Below are 17098 nucleotides of genomic sequence, written 5' to 3'. Positions count from 1 at the left end.
CTCTGATACAGCTCCTTTCCAGCCCTCACACACTAAGAGAAAATTATTTCCCCTTCTTAGTAAACCACTTTGATTATAAGCACCATGTAATATCTATGGACATTTGGAAGCAGTGAAAGATCTCACAGCAAGGCTACCATTAAATCTTTGCTGAGGAACAAGAGGACACATCTGTGTTTCATTATCTTTGAAATAATTAACTGATTTTTGCATTACTAAAGTGAAAATTAATTTTTTTCTACTGTGAGAAAGTTTGGGAAAAGTGGAAGTCTTTAGCAATCTTCTGAAAAAAAAAAAAAAAAAAGAAAAAAAGTAGTCTAGATTAGGCCAGACAAAGAACCAGTTCCCACAAAAGGCATGATGGAGCTATGCCAAATGTTTCTAAGAACAGAGCATTTTTTGGGTTTTTTTTGGAGCCAAATTTCTTATGCCTCCATTCTCTCTTTTATGGGTATTAATAAGATTTCCACATAAATCTGTCTCTACTTAGTCATCCTCACCACTGTCAGACTCCAGAGCCCTCCAGGAGGAAGGACTGCCAACACAAATGTTTGTGATGTCACCCGAGCCACACCAGCCATGGCCCAGAATGTGAAAGGCCACCACAAGCCTATGGAGGGGCAAAGGATTAAACAATTCATCGATCCAGCATTAGAACTGAGAGGGGAGAGGTGAGACAACAGCAGTAATCACCTCAATGCATTTCTTGATTAACAAATGAAAAAGCAGTGAGCATCTTCCTGCAGTTGGTACACATTCTTAGGGCAGACTTCACACACTAGTGGGAAATTTGCCCTGTGCCCATCTGAAACTGCCTTCCCTTGCTCATCTCACATACTGTGACCAGAGCAAACCTGCCTTTGATGTATGGAAATTTCCTCCAAGGCATCGGTGAGTTTTTGCATTCAAGCTTTTGCATTTAGAGCCAGGTAACTCTATCATCCCTTAAAATCTGAGGTAGCATCTTCACAGACTGACACCCATGGGTGCATCTCTGCTTCAACACACACATCTATCTCCCCCTACTCCAGAACAATCAAAAGCAAAAGCAAAGAAACAACAACAACATCACCAGATGATGGCTGAAGGGAAAGAAGAAAGATAAGCTAAGAAAAAAAAAATCATCTCACCAGACAAAACTGCAGTCATTCTTGGGTGGTCACTCACAGACAAGCATCAAACAAATCTAATTCACTTTTCCTAACATGTAGAAGCAGAATCAAGTGCCCAAAGCCCACCCTTGTGTTGTTTGGCCTGTCTTTCATGAGAGAGGAAAGGGGGACCAGATTTGCAGGACTAGAAGATAGGGAATGAGGCAGGAAAAATCAGTTCATTGATGTAAGTATTCCTAGATCAAAAAAACTTTTTGACCATTCAGAAGAGTGGTACTGAGGAAGCTGTTAACTCAAATCATGTAGCCATCAAGAGCATGACCTTTAAGTTTGCTTTTTATTAAATAAACACATGGAAAAAGAAAACAAACCTGCATACAGCTAAGAAGCTAGATAGCTAAAATTTCATTAAAACCATCTGTGACTGCAGATCCAAGCATCCAAAAGATAGTGTATGACATAATTATGCTTACAAGCACTGACTCACTGGTTTAGATAGCAATGCATTAAGATCACAGGAAAGATACTCCCTGGGCTATCAAGTTTCTCCCTAAAGTTCTCATCTCCTTAACCTGCTATTATAAATGATTAAGACAACCTGATTTTTACTTTCATCTCAGTTCTAAAAACCTTAACTGAACAAAAGAGCCAGAGCCCCCAGGCCAAGTTCTCATGAGTGCACTGAATGACAGCAAAGGAAGCTGTTTCATCACATCTGAGGATTTTTTGGGCCGGGTTTCTTTCAGTGCATATCAGTCAATTTTGCAATACAGTGACTTCAGCTTAAAAATCAATGTTTTTCTCAGCATCACATTACCACTTTCATTTGAGAAGAGACAATATATAAAGCAGATCTGAACATGAAATAAGCACATATTATTGCAGCTGGAAGAATTTTACCATTTTTTCAACACAGATAAGTTGCAGTTTCCAAAAGAAAAATAAAACCTGAAGGTCTAAACATGACACCATGTCTAGGCATGACAATATGATAAATACCCAGAATTTTAAATTTTGAGTTTTCAAAAAGTCTGCTCAAGTGACAGCCAGGAAGTCTTAAAGTTCATCTTAAGGATCTTCTTTTTCATCTATGCATAATACAAAAGGAAAAGATCATTCTAGATCCAAGGATGAGGGAAGCTAAAACGTTGAAATTAACACACTGAAACTCTGCCTCAGTCACTATTATCACAAATTCATATTATGCATCAGCCCTGAATAGGAACATCACACATTTCAGGATTAGATTTATACACCATTCACAGCAGAAGAGAAAGCTGAAATAAAGATTGGATAGCTTTGTGAGGAAGGGGATAGACAATCTGTCTTTACTGCTTCACTTAAAAATGCTCAGGAGCTCTCCAAGAAACATTTGTGTTTGCCATCTCTCTGCCTCACCACAGCAGATGCATCCAGAAAGCCAGGTTTAGATGTCTTCAATTTCAGTTAAGCCCTGGTTCCTCAGATTTCCTCTGAGCTGGCGAAGAGGAAAGGACCATGGATCCAAGGCCTGGATCCCTGAGAGGAACTGAAGCTGGAATATGTGACTGAGTGCTGGCACCCCAGTCCAGCTAATTGTTGCACTGTTACCCCGTGCTCCTCTATGACCCTGCTCGACACAAACACAGCGGGCTCAGCAGGAGTCAGCATCCTGGACTCCATGGCCCACGAGTCAGTTTGCAGTCCCAACAAAGCACAGACAAGATTTCTCTTGTCACTGAGCAGATTTCTTACTGTGGTCTCTGTAATGAGGCACAACCAGAGCCCATCTGCCTAGAATGATGAGATTGCACACACCTATGGATACACCTGCCTGCTCCTAAAGGTTCTTTGCTTCTCCACGAGCCACAGGAAAGATGAATGCTCTGCAACTCTCAGCAGAAGCCTGCTGGAAAGGTTCAGGTTCCTTTTCTACCCTTAACCCTCTTTTAGCTTCCAAATCATCCTCACAGTTCCACCCCTTGCATGAAGCACAGCATTAAATCCTTTAATAGAAAATGTTTACTCATTTGCAGTTTTTTGTAATCAGTAGACAATTAGGGCTGCATTTAAGAATGGCACTTACAGACACATTAAGCTGGTTTTAAAAAAAACAAACCCTCAGTAATGGCATATGAATTAACTTGAAACATTTCAGCTCAACAAAAATGCAGTGACTTTCAGGGAACTGCTTTAATAAACAACAAATATAAACTAGTCCACATCTTCCCAGAGAACTGCTACATAGCAGCAACAACATATCCACTACACCTAACAAGAGTTTTACCAGGTAAAGCTCATTGTGCTCAGCTGTAAAAATGCAAGTCACCTATTTTTTCCAACTGGTCTTATCATACTTCTCACCAGCCAGAGCTCCAAACTGAACAATTGTCACAGCTGAAATACCCATAATACACAGAGTGTCAGCACAGAGTTTCAGAAAGCTTGAACCCAAACAAAATAACACCTTACCTCTTCAGAAGGCTTCAGGCATCTGCTCATACAGAGCAGCACCTTTTCACTCCAGCAGGCTGCAGCATCTGCCCTCCCTGTCCCCCAGCCCAGCCTTTGATGCCCTGCCCCTGTGTGCCCTCTGTGCCCTGCATGGCTGTTACTGTCAGTGCTGCTCACCTGTGGGCACAGCTGGGGCCAGCTGGGGATGATGGGGCACAGCCCCACCCCAATCACCACTGACCCTGTGCCTACACTTAAAGAAAGCTGTAGTCTCATTTTAGCTTCACACCAGACCTACAAAATTTATCTTTAATAAACACTTATGAAATTCAGTTTAAACAAGGGAACAAATACACAAACTTGGGATAGCTACACAAATAATTTTAGGAGTTAGTGCAGAAAGCAGGTTGTGATTCAGGACATCCAAACTCTCTCCTCTGCTTGCTGACCTCAGACAAGTAATGTTGTAATGCTGCTCATTCTCTTAATATTTCTGTACAAACAGCCCCTTCTTTGAGCCCCCAGGAGTGGCTCCAGTTCAGGCTGCACTGGGACCTGCCCAGCTCCTCCTGCCCAGCCAGCCCTGTGCTCCACATCACAGCTGAAGCCAGCAGCAAGGCAGCCCAGGGACACCTGGAAAGCATCTTTATGGCTTTCACCTCTAGAACAGACTTGTGGCACCAGTCTCCAAATTTAACGCTGGAATGTATCATTTGTAAGATATAAGTGGTAATCTGTTGATTAAAATCACTACTCAAGTGTTTACAAATAATTGCACAACTTGGCATACGTTTGCACTTCAAGAAAGAAGAAGAAATATTTAAAGAATAGAGTTAAAAGTCAAACAATAGTTGCTAAAGCTTGCATATTAATAAACAAGCCTGCCTGTGGAAATACCAGGAAATATGATTTAATACCCAGAAAGAACCCTGTCATATGTAACTCAGGCTTGCTGACTGTGCTGTCAGAGTCAAGCAAAGAATTCCATCCCTCTCAACTGCACAATACTAATTTGTGTATATACATACATACATATATGAACATTTACATAGATGTTTATATGTGTGTGCACACATCTATAAAAACACGCTACAAGGTGTCAGGTGACATTTTCAGCAGCACAACAAATGTTAGCTTTGAATTTCTTTCTTTAAAATAAGAAAAGGAATCGTTAGCTGTTAAAAAAAATAAATTAAGAAGCTCTCATTGGATTTTAGGATGTGAACACAGCTCCTTCTGCACTAAGGACTGAACTGAAAGGATCACCCGGTTACCCTGGAAGGGCTGAAAACAGCAGAGACAGGAGGAGGTGATTACTAACCTTTACAAAAAGAATTTTAGAAAAATAGTGTTTTTAACAAACCTTCGTTTGTTCAACATGAATTTTAAAATATCACTGAGTGAGAAGGTGAAGGTATCCATTGCTTCACAAGAGTAAGAGGCAGGCTGCAGCTCAGCACAAGCGTTCCTGTAACAAATTCCAACTAAAACTCCAGCCACATGAAAGATATTTTCCAAGTTATCTTGCAATTACAGATGCACCCAAACACGTTGAAGGTCCTTATCAACACATAATACAGTGATCAGACTTTGCCAAGACGAACCTATAGTTAGCACCAGCAGTACAGCTGAAGAGATGCACCAGAGAATTCAGTGCAGCATCCAACAGGTTTTGCCTTTCAAAGGTGAGTTTTGGGGGAAGGACTTCAGCATTTCCAATACAGAAATAGTGGTAGCTGCATTGGGGGGTGGGTTTGTAGAGGAAATGAAGCAGCAAAATGGAAATCCCAGTTAGATCTGTCTGCTGGTGAGCTCAAACACACATCAATAAGAAAAAAAGAAAAGGGGGGAAGAGAAGCCAGGAAGGGAAAGAGAGGAAAGAAAAAAAAAGGGAAAAAAATTCTCTCAAAAGCACTTGAAACTGCATTCACAGAGGCAAGGGTAGACAGTACATAAGGCTGTGCAGCCCTTTTTAATCTCCACTTTCACACACAGCTCTGCACCTTTCCACAGCTGTCATCTCAACTGAGAGTCAATACTCCAGCACAGACAAGGTTTCACAAGTTTTACTCTGCAGGCAACAAAAAGCTTGGGAGAGCATATCTAGATTTCTGCCCACAAAGTAGAGTAAAACTTGCTTGGATGTGGCTTTTCAGCCCATGCACAGCCCTCAGCCACATTTCAAGGTAAATTTGGGGTGTATGTATTTGCCAAGAATCAGTATATTCATCTAACATCAGTAACAAAACAGATGAATGGTCTGCCTCTCCTTTACGGCACTGAACACAAACATGCATGGAATTATTTAAAACCATACAGTAAAAGTGGAAGAGACTCAAAATATCTGTAGTCCAGGGTGAGGAGCAATTTAGGTTATTGTTGGTGCCTGGCAGCAGCTCCAGCACACAGAGATGCCAGCAAGGTATCATCAACCTGCTGGGAGTGCAATAGTTCAAAAAACAATTAACCTTCACCACTCAAATACTCCATTCTTTCCCTGTCTGGAATTCATTTCACAGCTGTGCTTATGGACAAATTTACTGAGAAATCAGTCAGAAGGATGCTGCTCAGAATAAGTAATGTTCAGTTCTGAAGTTCAGTTATAACTGATCCCCTACAGTATTATGATTTATTCAAAGACAACCAGGAACAAGAAGCTTTTTTAAAACAAAAAATAAACCCAGCAACCCTCAGTGACTTGATCCTCAAAACACAGCAATAGTTTTCCAGCAGGCATCATCATATTTATATTTCCCACAGCTTTTAATGAAGCTGAGATATTTCTAAGAGAACCAACCAGTCTGAGAGGAAGAGTTGCTTTTTTTAAAGTGTCAGCAGGGAGTGCCTCAGGACTTCAGCAGCCATCAGAAAGAGCATCATGAGAATATTTGAAAAGCACCACTCCTACAGAGTTAGGCAGACAAAAAATCTCATTAAAAAAAAAACAAAAAACAACAAAATGACGCAGAATGTAATTTTATTTTACTTTAAAATTCAAACCAAAGCATAAATCTTAGTACCAAACAAAGCCAACTCCAGCAACCTACAAAATACAAAAGTAATATAAACCACTTTAACCCCACATATTTTACTGGTGGATTGGGGGTGTTGGCCAAGGAGGCCTCAGCTATGCTCTGAGCTATTTCTGATATGTGGAGGTTTTGTAATTTTCCAGCCTTCTGCAGGGGCAGGAGGAGAGCCTTTAACTGTATTGATGCTCATAAATATCTTCTCCCTAATTTTTTTCAGTAGTTAATTGCAGTAAAAGTACAGAGAGTTGTGCAGTGATAGGTCCAGATAAAGCAGTACAGTCACTAAAGCAGAGAGTGAGCAAATGGGAACTTTCTTCCTAACTAGTATCAGATTTAAAAAAAAACAGTTTTTCTAATCCTCAAACTGTCTGGCATCAGAAACTTCACTTCACACATTTCAATAACTAATAAATACAAATGTCTAAGCTGGAAGAGCTTTGTTCATACCTTGTGGCATGCACGTGTTTTTCATGATCAGTGTCTATTTCTATCTCACACAATCAGACTTCTTCATAGCAGCTTAAAAAGAAAAGGTTTGGGGGGAATTTGTTTGGAGGTTTGGGGGGAGTTTGAGGTCTGGAGATGGGTTTGTTTTGGTTGGTTTTCCAGATTTCTTTCATTTTTAGGCAAACCCCATCAATACCCCTCAGTCAGATCTGGTTTTATGTACAATTTCAGTCCCTTCTTACATGAGGCTCAGAAGTTTGGGCTATCTGTGGATCCTAATGGTTCTGTATGTCTGACCAAAACTTGATACACCAGTCCATACCATGCCTTCACTAACCCAATTTCATTTTAAAACCTCCCACACACAAAACCTTTTCAGTGACCAGCACATTTCCAGTGGCCAGCTGACACAAAATCCTTTTCTTGACAGGTTCAATAACAAACAATGCCATTTCACTGACCAAACTCTTATAACTACCAGTATCTTCCCTGTGCCCCATATTTTCCCTTCTGCTCAGCAGCCCTTGAGGTGGCACTATGAAAACATCCATCCATCTGTCCATCCATCCATGTTCAACAGCAGTGAAGGACCATCTGTCCCATCAGCACATCACACAGAATCACAGACAGGCTGGGCTTGGAAGGCACTCTGGAGATCTTCTAGTCCAACCCTTCGGCTCAGGCAGGCTCACCCAGAGCAGGAGACACAGGTGGTGGCCAGGCAGGTTTGAATCTCCCCAGAGGAGGTTCCCCAGCCTCTCTGGGCAGCCTGTTGCAGTGCTCAGTGCTTTTGGCTCACGTTCCGGTGGAGCTGGCTGTGTTTCAGTTTGTGCCCCCTACTCTGGCACTGGGCTCTTGTCACTCACCCTTCAGACATCTGGATGCACTGATAAGATCCCTCTCAATCATCTTTTCTCCAGGCTAAACAGGCCCAGCTTTGCCAGCCTTTCCTCCCAGGAGAGATGCTGCAGTCCCCTCATCATCCCCATAGCCATGTGCTGAACCTTCCCCAGCAGTTCCTTGTCCTTCTTGCTCTGAGGAGCCCAGAATGGGACAGCTGTGGCCTCGGCAGGGCAGAGGACAGGGGGACATCCTGCTTTTCAGGCGGCATTTCCAGTTCCATTTATAAATGCTACACAGAGTCAGGACGGTCTGCACCGGGCTGTGCCACCGCTGGAGCGGCAGCGGCGGGGTAGATCCTGAGTTAAGGACCACGGACAGATTTTGCGGATGATGCTCCGTGCCCGGCTTGGCTCTCGTGCCCTCTAGGGGGCCGCGCCCGCCAGCGCCGGCACCGCCCGCCCGCCGCGGGAGCGACCGGAGCCGCCTTCATCGCCAGCACCACCATCATCACACCATCAGCACCACCATCATCCATCATCACCGGCGCCACGAGGGACTCGCGACAGTGACAGGCACACACGCAGGGAGAAGAAAAGCGGCTCAAACCCTTCATTATAAATAAATAAATAAATTAATTAATTAAAGAAGCCAGAGCTTGACAAAGGGGTAGAGCACATCCTCTCCCCCCAGCCCCAGCGAATCTCCAAAAGCAGCTCGGAAGGAAAAGAGCTGATATTCCACTCACAACTTAAAACCCAAACAGATGTTGCGTTTCATGATATTTTTTTTATTACTCACAATATAAAGAATTGATGCTACCACTTGGAGCAGGGCTTAAAGCAAAGCAAAGCTTGCTGCAGGACTTAGAGCGAGACAACTTGAACACAAAAAACTCCATGAACAAACAAAAAGCAACAAAACCCCACAAACACACACACAAACAAAAAAAACCAGACAACCAACTGAAAAAAAAACCCAAGGTAAAAACATAAAAAAAGAAAACCAACCCCACCACCTTCCTCCTGAAACCTGAAAAACTACATAGTCCAAGTGAGAGGTGTGACACCCTGACTAACACAGAAGAGACTTTCAGGAAAGTGCTTGGTAATTGATAAAAAACTTCTTCAAAAGCAACCAGAGGAAAAAAAAATGTAAAATCCCTGCACAAAATAAAACACAGCTTCCACTTTGTTATCTGAATCTGTACATTTCTTTCCTTATCTGCGAAGGGATATGCTACAAGCTGTACATCTTCCATCAGATTGCCTGGGTAAATCACAGCAACTGCCTCAAAGCTTTACTTGCAGCAGTGTTCCTTTCATTCTCAAATAGTTCAGGAGGCAGTCAGTTCACCCCATTCCAAGCCCTGTGGTTTGCACCACCAAACCCAGCAAACCTTTTCACTTCCAGGCTGAGGTTATTTCTTTATATTACTTTTTAAAGAAAATAGCCCAAGCACTATTCCTTCTGTTTGCAACACTCAGTCTCCCACAAAAAAGTGTAGGAATGCAAGAACGCTAACAGCAGATTAGGAGAAATTCATACAAATGTCACAGTTAACGTCCAAAACATCATGTGTCACTGTTTTTCCCCTCCAACCCCCAACAAGCTTCTCAAAACACATTTCATACACAGGGTCACTGTTCTGGCTGTTTATTTAATTAACATGACAACCCAGAGTACACAGGATTTCTTTCAGTTCCCCAGCCTTGCATTTTCACACTTCAGGCAGAAAGAGCAGAAAGTCACTAGTGTACTTTACTTTTTAGCCAATATACCATAATATACATTTCTTGATTTAACCAATTGACAAAAATAGATTCTAAGCCCTTGCTGAGAGTTTCAGCAGCGGTTTTAACATTTTTGTGAGGCTGAGAGAGAAATGAAAAAAACCAAGTGGAGCAGGTTTGCGTAAATGAAGCCATGCAAAAGAAAATAAAGCATTACGTCTGGAATCCCTGGGTGATTTTTCCTGGAGCCTTTCTTTAATATTTTACATGGTTGTGTTTCAGCAAGTCACCAGATGACATAATTCCTCAGTATTCCTTAGTTTTTAGTGACCTAAATGGCAATGCCATTAAATCTTATCGGACTAATTACAGCTCAATAAACCCTATTAGGAGGAGGTACATGGTATATAAAACCTCACATGTCTAATAGACACAAAGTTCAGTAGCTAAATTCAATCTGCCAGTCCCCTCTAAATTTTTAAATTTCTCTATGTTGCACCCCGATCGCTCCCATTTTCAAGCCAGAGCACAGGATCTGTATTAATAAAAATTGGTTTTAATTTAAGGGAATATTTCTCTACTTTTTAAGGTAAAATGAGGAAGAACCAGCAAAGGGGAAGAAGCAACATATTCCTGGCACTACCAAAGCTGTCACTATCAAACAACGAGAAGAGATAAAGCTTTAATTTTTCCCTTGGAAACAAAAAAGGAAAACTGACAAATGTATTTCTTTTTCTCCACTGTTTCTTAGATCTTATCACTGCAGAGATATCTTTGGCCATGTGAACTGTTACAGGATTGTCTTCTCAACTCCACAGACAGGCAGTGATAACGACAGTCCTGCACACAACTTTCCCAGGCTAGGGCTGGGAACAGGCAGGGTTACCACCCAGAACCCCATGAAAAACAGTCAATTGAGAAAAAAACCTACTGCTGCCGCTGAAGGAAGGTAGACGAGGCTGGCACCAAGTTACCAGCCTGAAAAAATAATGAGAAAAGGGATGGGAAAGATGCAGCAGAATAAAACAAGTCTCAAAGCAACAGAAAATAAACGATAGACCCTCAGATGTCCCTCGGGAACGCAAACAGCTTTCTTCTTCTCCTGCTGCCCAGAATAGAAATACATAAAGAAAACAGAAATAAAAGCAAAAGAGAAATACATAAGGAAAATGGGCAGAAAACCTGTCTGCCTTTGGAGGAAGAGCGCATGGGCAGGAGTTTGTACATGGAGCAGCTGGCCTGGCAGCTGGGGACATGGGAGAAGCTCCTCCACCAGGACTCAGCACCATCTCTCACACAGGGCTGTGTCACCCTCTAGTTGGGGAACCAGAAAATCCTTCAGACTGTGTGCTGTACCCCTACCGTCTCCTGACTAAGTTAAAAAAATAAATCCCGCAAAAGCAAATCAAACTATTTGCAGCAGCTGCAAATAACACATACTTGTAATAAATCCAAGGTAGCCGAAAGCTTCCCTAAACAAAACAAACAAGCAAAGCTTGAAAGCAAAATCAGGAGTGTTCAGCATGGTTTAGATTTGCCCAGCTACAATCTCCTGTGCAGCATTCTACCCACCAAGGCAAAATCATCCCCTTGGACTGCTGCACGTTGAGATTAACACATCATCAGAGGCACAAGCCTCAGAGCACATGGGCATTATAATATTTTAATGGGAAAAAACAACACACAGAACACATTTCTGCTCCCCTCACTATCCCCACAAACCTCCTCTCTGCACTTTCAGGAGGAGATAAAAATGTTTGCAAAAACCTGGGGAAAAAACTCCAAAAGCCATCTTCTTGGTGGTGCTTTTGGATTTACTGAAAAAAAAAAAAGAAAAAAAAAGGCATTTCTTCATTCACTCACTCCCTGTCTTATCCATCCATTCACAATTTTGCTCTGCATCCTCTTTCAAATCTGGCTGAGTGAGCCCTCAAGGAGCAGCCTTGATGAAATCACAGGCAGACAAGACTCAGCTGGGAGCAAGATCAGGCACACACTCCTCAATGAGAGCCACACTCACACCAGGCTGGAAGCTTGTAATCCAAAGACTTGGCCAAAGTTGGGAAAGAGAAAGATCATATACAAAAAGCAACCACAAAAAGCACAGAACTGAAAATGGGAAAGAGCACTTCTAGCAACAACAAGATAAGGTTGCATCATGGTACCATTTGAACTCTGGATGGTGGCATTTTTAATGAAAGTTTTTCTTTTCAAATTATTTTTGGAAGTGATAAGATGCTAACATAAGGTGTGTTAACACAATATCCATGTTGTCAGTTTGCAGTTCCTGGTACTGTCCTTTACAATGCCACATAGATTCACCTTCAAATTCTAGGGAAGAAGAATTCAGTTTAAAATTGAGATGTGTAACTAAATAAGAAAAAATCAGAAATTCCAACTTTCATAGAATCTCGTATTAACAGAAAGAGTCGGATATGAAGGGAATTGAATTCTAGAAAAACAAAATTAAGTGCTCAGCAATAGGAAAGGTTACACGGGAGTTGATGGGAAAGATCCCTAAAACTTTGCTTAATGTTACTCACTAAATTCAAGTACGTGTTTCAAAGCAATAAAGTGGATCTATTTCCTGATGAAAACTATTGGCAGCTCGCAGATGTACAAACAAGACCAGAAACATTCAGAGGATGTTTTTTAAAAACAGGGGGGCAAGAGAAGGCCTGGTTTTCTTTCAAAGCCCTCATGTCTATTTTTAACATGTTATATTTAAAAACTGTCCTAAAGCAAAACATTTACCTATATTTCTTTAAGTCTACAGGGAGTTGATTTTTGCTATAAACATAAACTGTGTTTGCTATAAGAGAGTCCCACTCTCCCATCATTTCTTCAAGGTCCTTACAGAGCTTTGTTTCAACTTTTCCATTTTTCACTCACACTAGCATTTATTTAAGAGAACAGTTTTTAGGGAGAGAAGTTCACATACACACAGCCACATGGTGCTTAAAAAAAAATAAACGCAGAAAGTCTCCCCAAACTCCAAAGTTCTCATCCATTTCTAATCACACAGAGACACAAGCAATACCAGATCTCACTATTGATTAACAGTGAGTGAGAACAAAGGGAAGAGAAATTTGCCAAAATCCTGCAGCGGGTGAACGGAACAGTTGCAGATAACTCCAGGCCAGCTCCACAGCCTGGAGGTGGGAATTGCTCGGGGCACTGTCCCCAGGCAATGCACCAGCAGGGAGGGAAAACGAGTCTACCTTGTTATATCCATCACCAGTCCAACCTTCCGGTACATGCAGGAGATTTGAAGCTCCTCCATGAGAGAAGACAAGGACCAAGGTCACTGAGTCCTGTCTCCAAATGACTACATTTAGAGATGTTAACTAAAAGGCTGCATTTATTGGAAGTGTGAAAGCAAGTGGAAAACATGTTTAAGACCTTACAAATGATGGAAGAAACCACCAGAAATGCCTAACTTCTCCAAGTAAGCATAAACAGTTTTAATTTTGTGCCTTATTGTACTTACAAATTACTCTTACACCATTGCCTCTCAGTTCCTGCTAAAGTCAGAACTCGGTCAGTTTTCTACTTTTTCACACTGTATTTGTCTGTGGTAAATATTTACTTTACCTAAACAAAACTGTTAAATAAATAAGTACGTTTGTTGTAAAACAAGTCTCAAGTATGTAAGGTTGTCAGGCCCTCTTCTAAGAAATGTCAATACCAACCACAAAGGGATGTAATCAAACGATTTCCAGAAACAAACCAGCCACCCACACCATATAGTTAGATATAGCCATTACTTGGAAAATACTTTGCTGCTTATCCAGCAAGCTACCTGAAAGAAAACCTTAGGTGTATGACAACACGCTTCACTTGATCACAGCGCACAGAATCCTTTTCAACACTAGTTGAAAAAGAAAACTTAACACAGTTTGATACTTATTTCCCCCCCAGGTTTCCCTTTCCACTGCTCAGCAGGAGTTGCGCTGACTTTCAAGACACCCAAGTGTCAAGTGTGATATTTTTGTGGGGCAATCTTAAATCTCAAAACAACCGAAAAACCCTTCAAGCGCAGAACCAAGCCCACTTTGTGTCCGTGTCAGGGCTCTCTACACACCTGTGCAGTAAAGATACCGGTGCCTGATTGCTTCTTCCTCCAGCTTTTTTGAGGTGTGCATTGAAACGAACGCATCTCTGGTAATAAAGTTCTCACTCAGCCATTCCAATCACAGCCTCGCAGAGGAAACAAAGTTGAGATAAATCGCGTGTGCCTCGCACCGGTTCCCACAGCCAGGGCAGAGCCGGAGCTATTGATTACAGCACGGGAACAGCGCTGGGGAAGCAAAGTGCAAAGACGAGCCTGGGCTACCGCCCCGATAAGGGACTTCTCCCACCGCGGACAGCCGAGCTGCTCGGCTCACACACGCACACACCCCTTTCGAGCTTAAAGCAAGTTTTAAAAGGCTGAGGTACTTTTCTAGGAAACTACAGCTTTGAAACAGCGGGGTTCCTAAGTGATGCTGGGGAACCCGAGGGCTGCGTTCGGGGAAGGTTCTCACCGGCTCCGGGAGCCCAGCAGGCACCGTCCACCCCAGCCCTCCCTCTGCCAGCTTTAGCAAAAGCCGGCGCCGGCCACAGCTGTAAGGGCAAAGCACACCCCGAGCCCTCTGCCTGGTCCGGAGAGCCCGGCTTCAGCCCGGCTTGCCCCGGCCCCGTCCCGAGGCGTCCCGGGGCTCTCCGCGCCGAGCCGGGCAAAGCCGGCACCGTGCGCGGCCTCCCCGGCCAGGAGCGGCTCCTCTGCCGCCGCCGGGACCCCCGGCAAAGTTTGGAATCCGTCTCCCCGCAGCCCTACCTGCTCCCGGGGGATGCAGGGCAGCGAGGTCCTCCGGTGGGTCTTGTTGCCGCCGCCGCCCGACATCTCGGGGGAGATCATGGAGCTGGACCGCCGCCGCCGCCTGAGCACCGGGGCTTCGTCCGCGGCCGGGGGGGCGGCGGGAGGCTCGGCCAGCGGGGCGGCCCGCCGCGGGGGCCAGAGCCGGTCGGCGTAGCCGGCCAGAAGGATGCCCAGCAGTCCCAGCAGGTAGGCCAGGTAGGGCCGCCAGGACGCCGGAACCCTCTCCAAGGCGACGAGGGACGTGGTCTTGGCCGCGCTAGTCACGGCGAGCATGAGGACGCCCTGCCTCAGCTTCAGCACCAGCCATGTCACGGCGGCCAGGCAGCTCAGCACCACCCCCGTGGCGGCGAGGGAGAGCAAGTGATCCTCCTCCTCCTCCTCCCCCGCCGCCAGCGCCGTCTGCGCCACCGCTTCCCCCCCGCAGCAGGCGGCCAGCAGCAGCAGCAGCTGCAGCAGCGCCGCCGCCCGCGGCCGCACGCCGCCCCGCACCGGGCAGCGCCCCGCGCCCGAGGAGGCGCCGGCCGGGCACAGGGGCACCGCGCCGGGCGGCACCCGGCCCCAGCGCCGCTCCCCCCGCGCCAGCCTCACCGCCGGGGCCGGCAGCGCCGAGAGGGAGCCGCCGCTCAGCGCCGAGCAAAGTTTCCGGCGGCGCCGGGGCTGCCGCGGCGGCGGCACGATCCGGGCGGGCGCCCCTCGCTCCGCCGCTGCCGCCGGGCTCCGCTCCTCCATGGGCTCGGTGGGCTCCCCTGCGCACCCCGCGGTTGTTCGCAGCCGGGCAGGGTCCGGGAGGGACCCCGCGGTCAGCGCTCGGTGGCCGGGGGGCGGCGGGCCGGGGGCGCTCCCCGCCGCGGCAGCGCCAGCATTTCCTGCGGAGCGCCCCCCGCCCGCCCTCTCCGAGGCACGGGGGGCCGGGGGGCGCCGCGCCTCTCCGCGGGCTCGGGGCGGTAAATTAAAATGTCTTTTTGAAAGTACAGGACTGGGAAAGACACGGAGAGATCGTAAGCGGTGTAAGGAAATGGTCTGGGGGGAGAGGCAGATGTACCACCTCGGAAGTGCTGCTTAATTTCTAGGCCATCCTTTGCCTTGCAGCCGCTCCCGGCGGGGGCGGAACAGCGCTGCCCGCCCGAGGGTCCGGCCCGTGCCCCGCGGGAAAGGGGAAGGAGCCTCCAGGTCGTTGTGGATTGCGGGGTATGAGAAATGACAGGGAGAAAAAAAAAAGTAATAAAGTCCAGGGCTTAAAAAAAAAAGCAAATAAAAGGCCAGCGGAACCGCGGCAGAAGTTGCGAAGTCCTGCCGGGAGGGCGAGAAAGAGACCTGCGGGAGAAACTTGAACGTAAGCCTGCTAGGGAGGAGAAAAAGACGAGCGACAAGGAGAGGATTTTCCTCCTGAGCACTGCGGGGATAGTGCTTGAGCCTGACACGGGAAAAGCGCTGCCCCCGGAGGAGGGAGAGAGGAGGGAGGCTGCCCAGAGCCCCGGAGCGAACCTGCGCCGAGCGAGCGGGACCCTCTCAAAGCCCAGCAGCGGAGCGGGCTGCTGGAGGCGATAACCAAGGAGGCTGAGGGGAAAACCGGGGGCTTTGCCGCTCCCAAAGCCGCCGGAGCGGCTCCTGGGGAAGGGCAGCCCGGCCCTGCCCCGGCGGAGCTCCCCGGCACCGGCCGCTGGCAGCCAGGGCATAAATCCGCCTGTCAGGGTCGGGGCAATTACGAGGCCGTAAAAGAGTCAGGAAGATGGATGTTTACGAGTGATTATTACGGGTTGTGTTGTTGTTTTAATAGGAAGCCCGAGCTGGAATCCCGAAGCCAGCGGGCTCCGAAGCTTTCTGGGTTTCCAGCTGTAGCTCCATCCAAAAGCCGCTGTTTCCTTCCTCAAAACCTGCCTCGCTCTCTGCTCTCAGGGCAATCTGGCCCTGCCCCTGGGCTGCCCAAAACTAGCCTTCACACGAGTGGAATCAGGTGCGGACAAAGTCTGTGCAAAACCCCGAAGTGCCTGGAGTAATGTATTTAGCACTTAATACAAAGCGTAGAAAAATACAATCACCAGCTGTGAAGTGACAGAGCATTAAGAGTCAGGAAACGAACGCATTAGAAAACAGAATTTCCCAGCCCTCCTTCCCCCCTTGCACATCTACAAATCACTAATTTGAGACAGATTTATAGCCTTTACTTATTTATTGGTGCATCTATCTGGGTAGCATGCCTATCATCCGGGATCTGGGTGTCTGAAATGGTAGCATTAGTGAAGCATACTTGGGATTTTTATTAGAAATGGGTCATAAAAACTGAGTCTGTCTTAAAATAATAGTTTTCCAGCCTAACTATTATGGAATATGGATTTATTAGTCATTTTTATGTTTGAAGCTTGGTTTAAAAACAACCTAGATATTGTTAGCAAAGTTTGGCTCTGAGGAATGGAAAGCCTCTGGTTTTTTTAAAGGTTAAGGGGCCAGATTAAGAACAGCTGGAAAGGTTTGGAGTTTATTCTGGTGAGACAGCAATCAGCAGGTTGCCATGCACATCTAGAAAAACATAGCTGGTTCCATCTACCCTAAACATCAACCTCCCAGTAATTACATTACTCTTTTCTACTATTTTTTAAAAATAAAAATATGCATCTTCCAGGTGTTTCTAAGTCTAGATTC

The 17098-nt window shown here is 45.6% G+C and overlaps 1 protein-coding gene across 2 annotated transcripts in view; it reads right to left on the bottom strand.

The window, feature by feature from the left end:
• PDE3A (phosphodiesterase 3A) overlaps positions 1–14547 on the bottom strand; it is a 211621-nt gene extending 197074 nt beyond the window's left edge. The window contains exon 1 of one of the 2 annotated variants that reach the window (XM_063155677.1): positions 14417–14547. In XM_063155677.1, coding sequence (XP_063011747.1) covers positions 14417–14497 — 81 coding nt within the window. In that variant the 5' untranslated portion in view covers positions 14498–14547. The remainder of the gene's footprint in view (positions 1–14416) is intronic. The other variant, XM_063155679.1, reaches the window with a different exon arrangement.
• Between the last annotated feature and the right edge of the window lie 2551 nt (positions 14548–17098).

This window comes from Melospiza melodia, chromosome 4, assembly GCF_035770615.1.
Source record: "Melospiza melodia melodia isolate bMelMel2 chromosome 4, bMelMel2.pri, whole genome shotgun sequence".
NCBI lineage: Eukaryota > Metazoa > Chordata > Aves > Passeriformes > Passerellidae > Melospiza > Melospiza melodia.
Note: the sequence above shows the minus strand (reverse complement) of the source record. Positions and strands in the feature narration are given on the sequence as shown.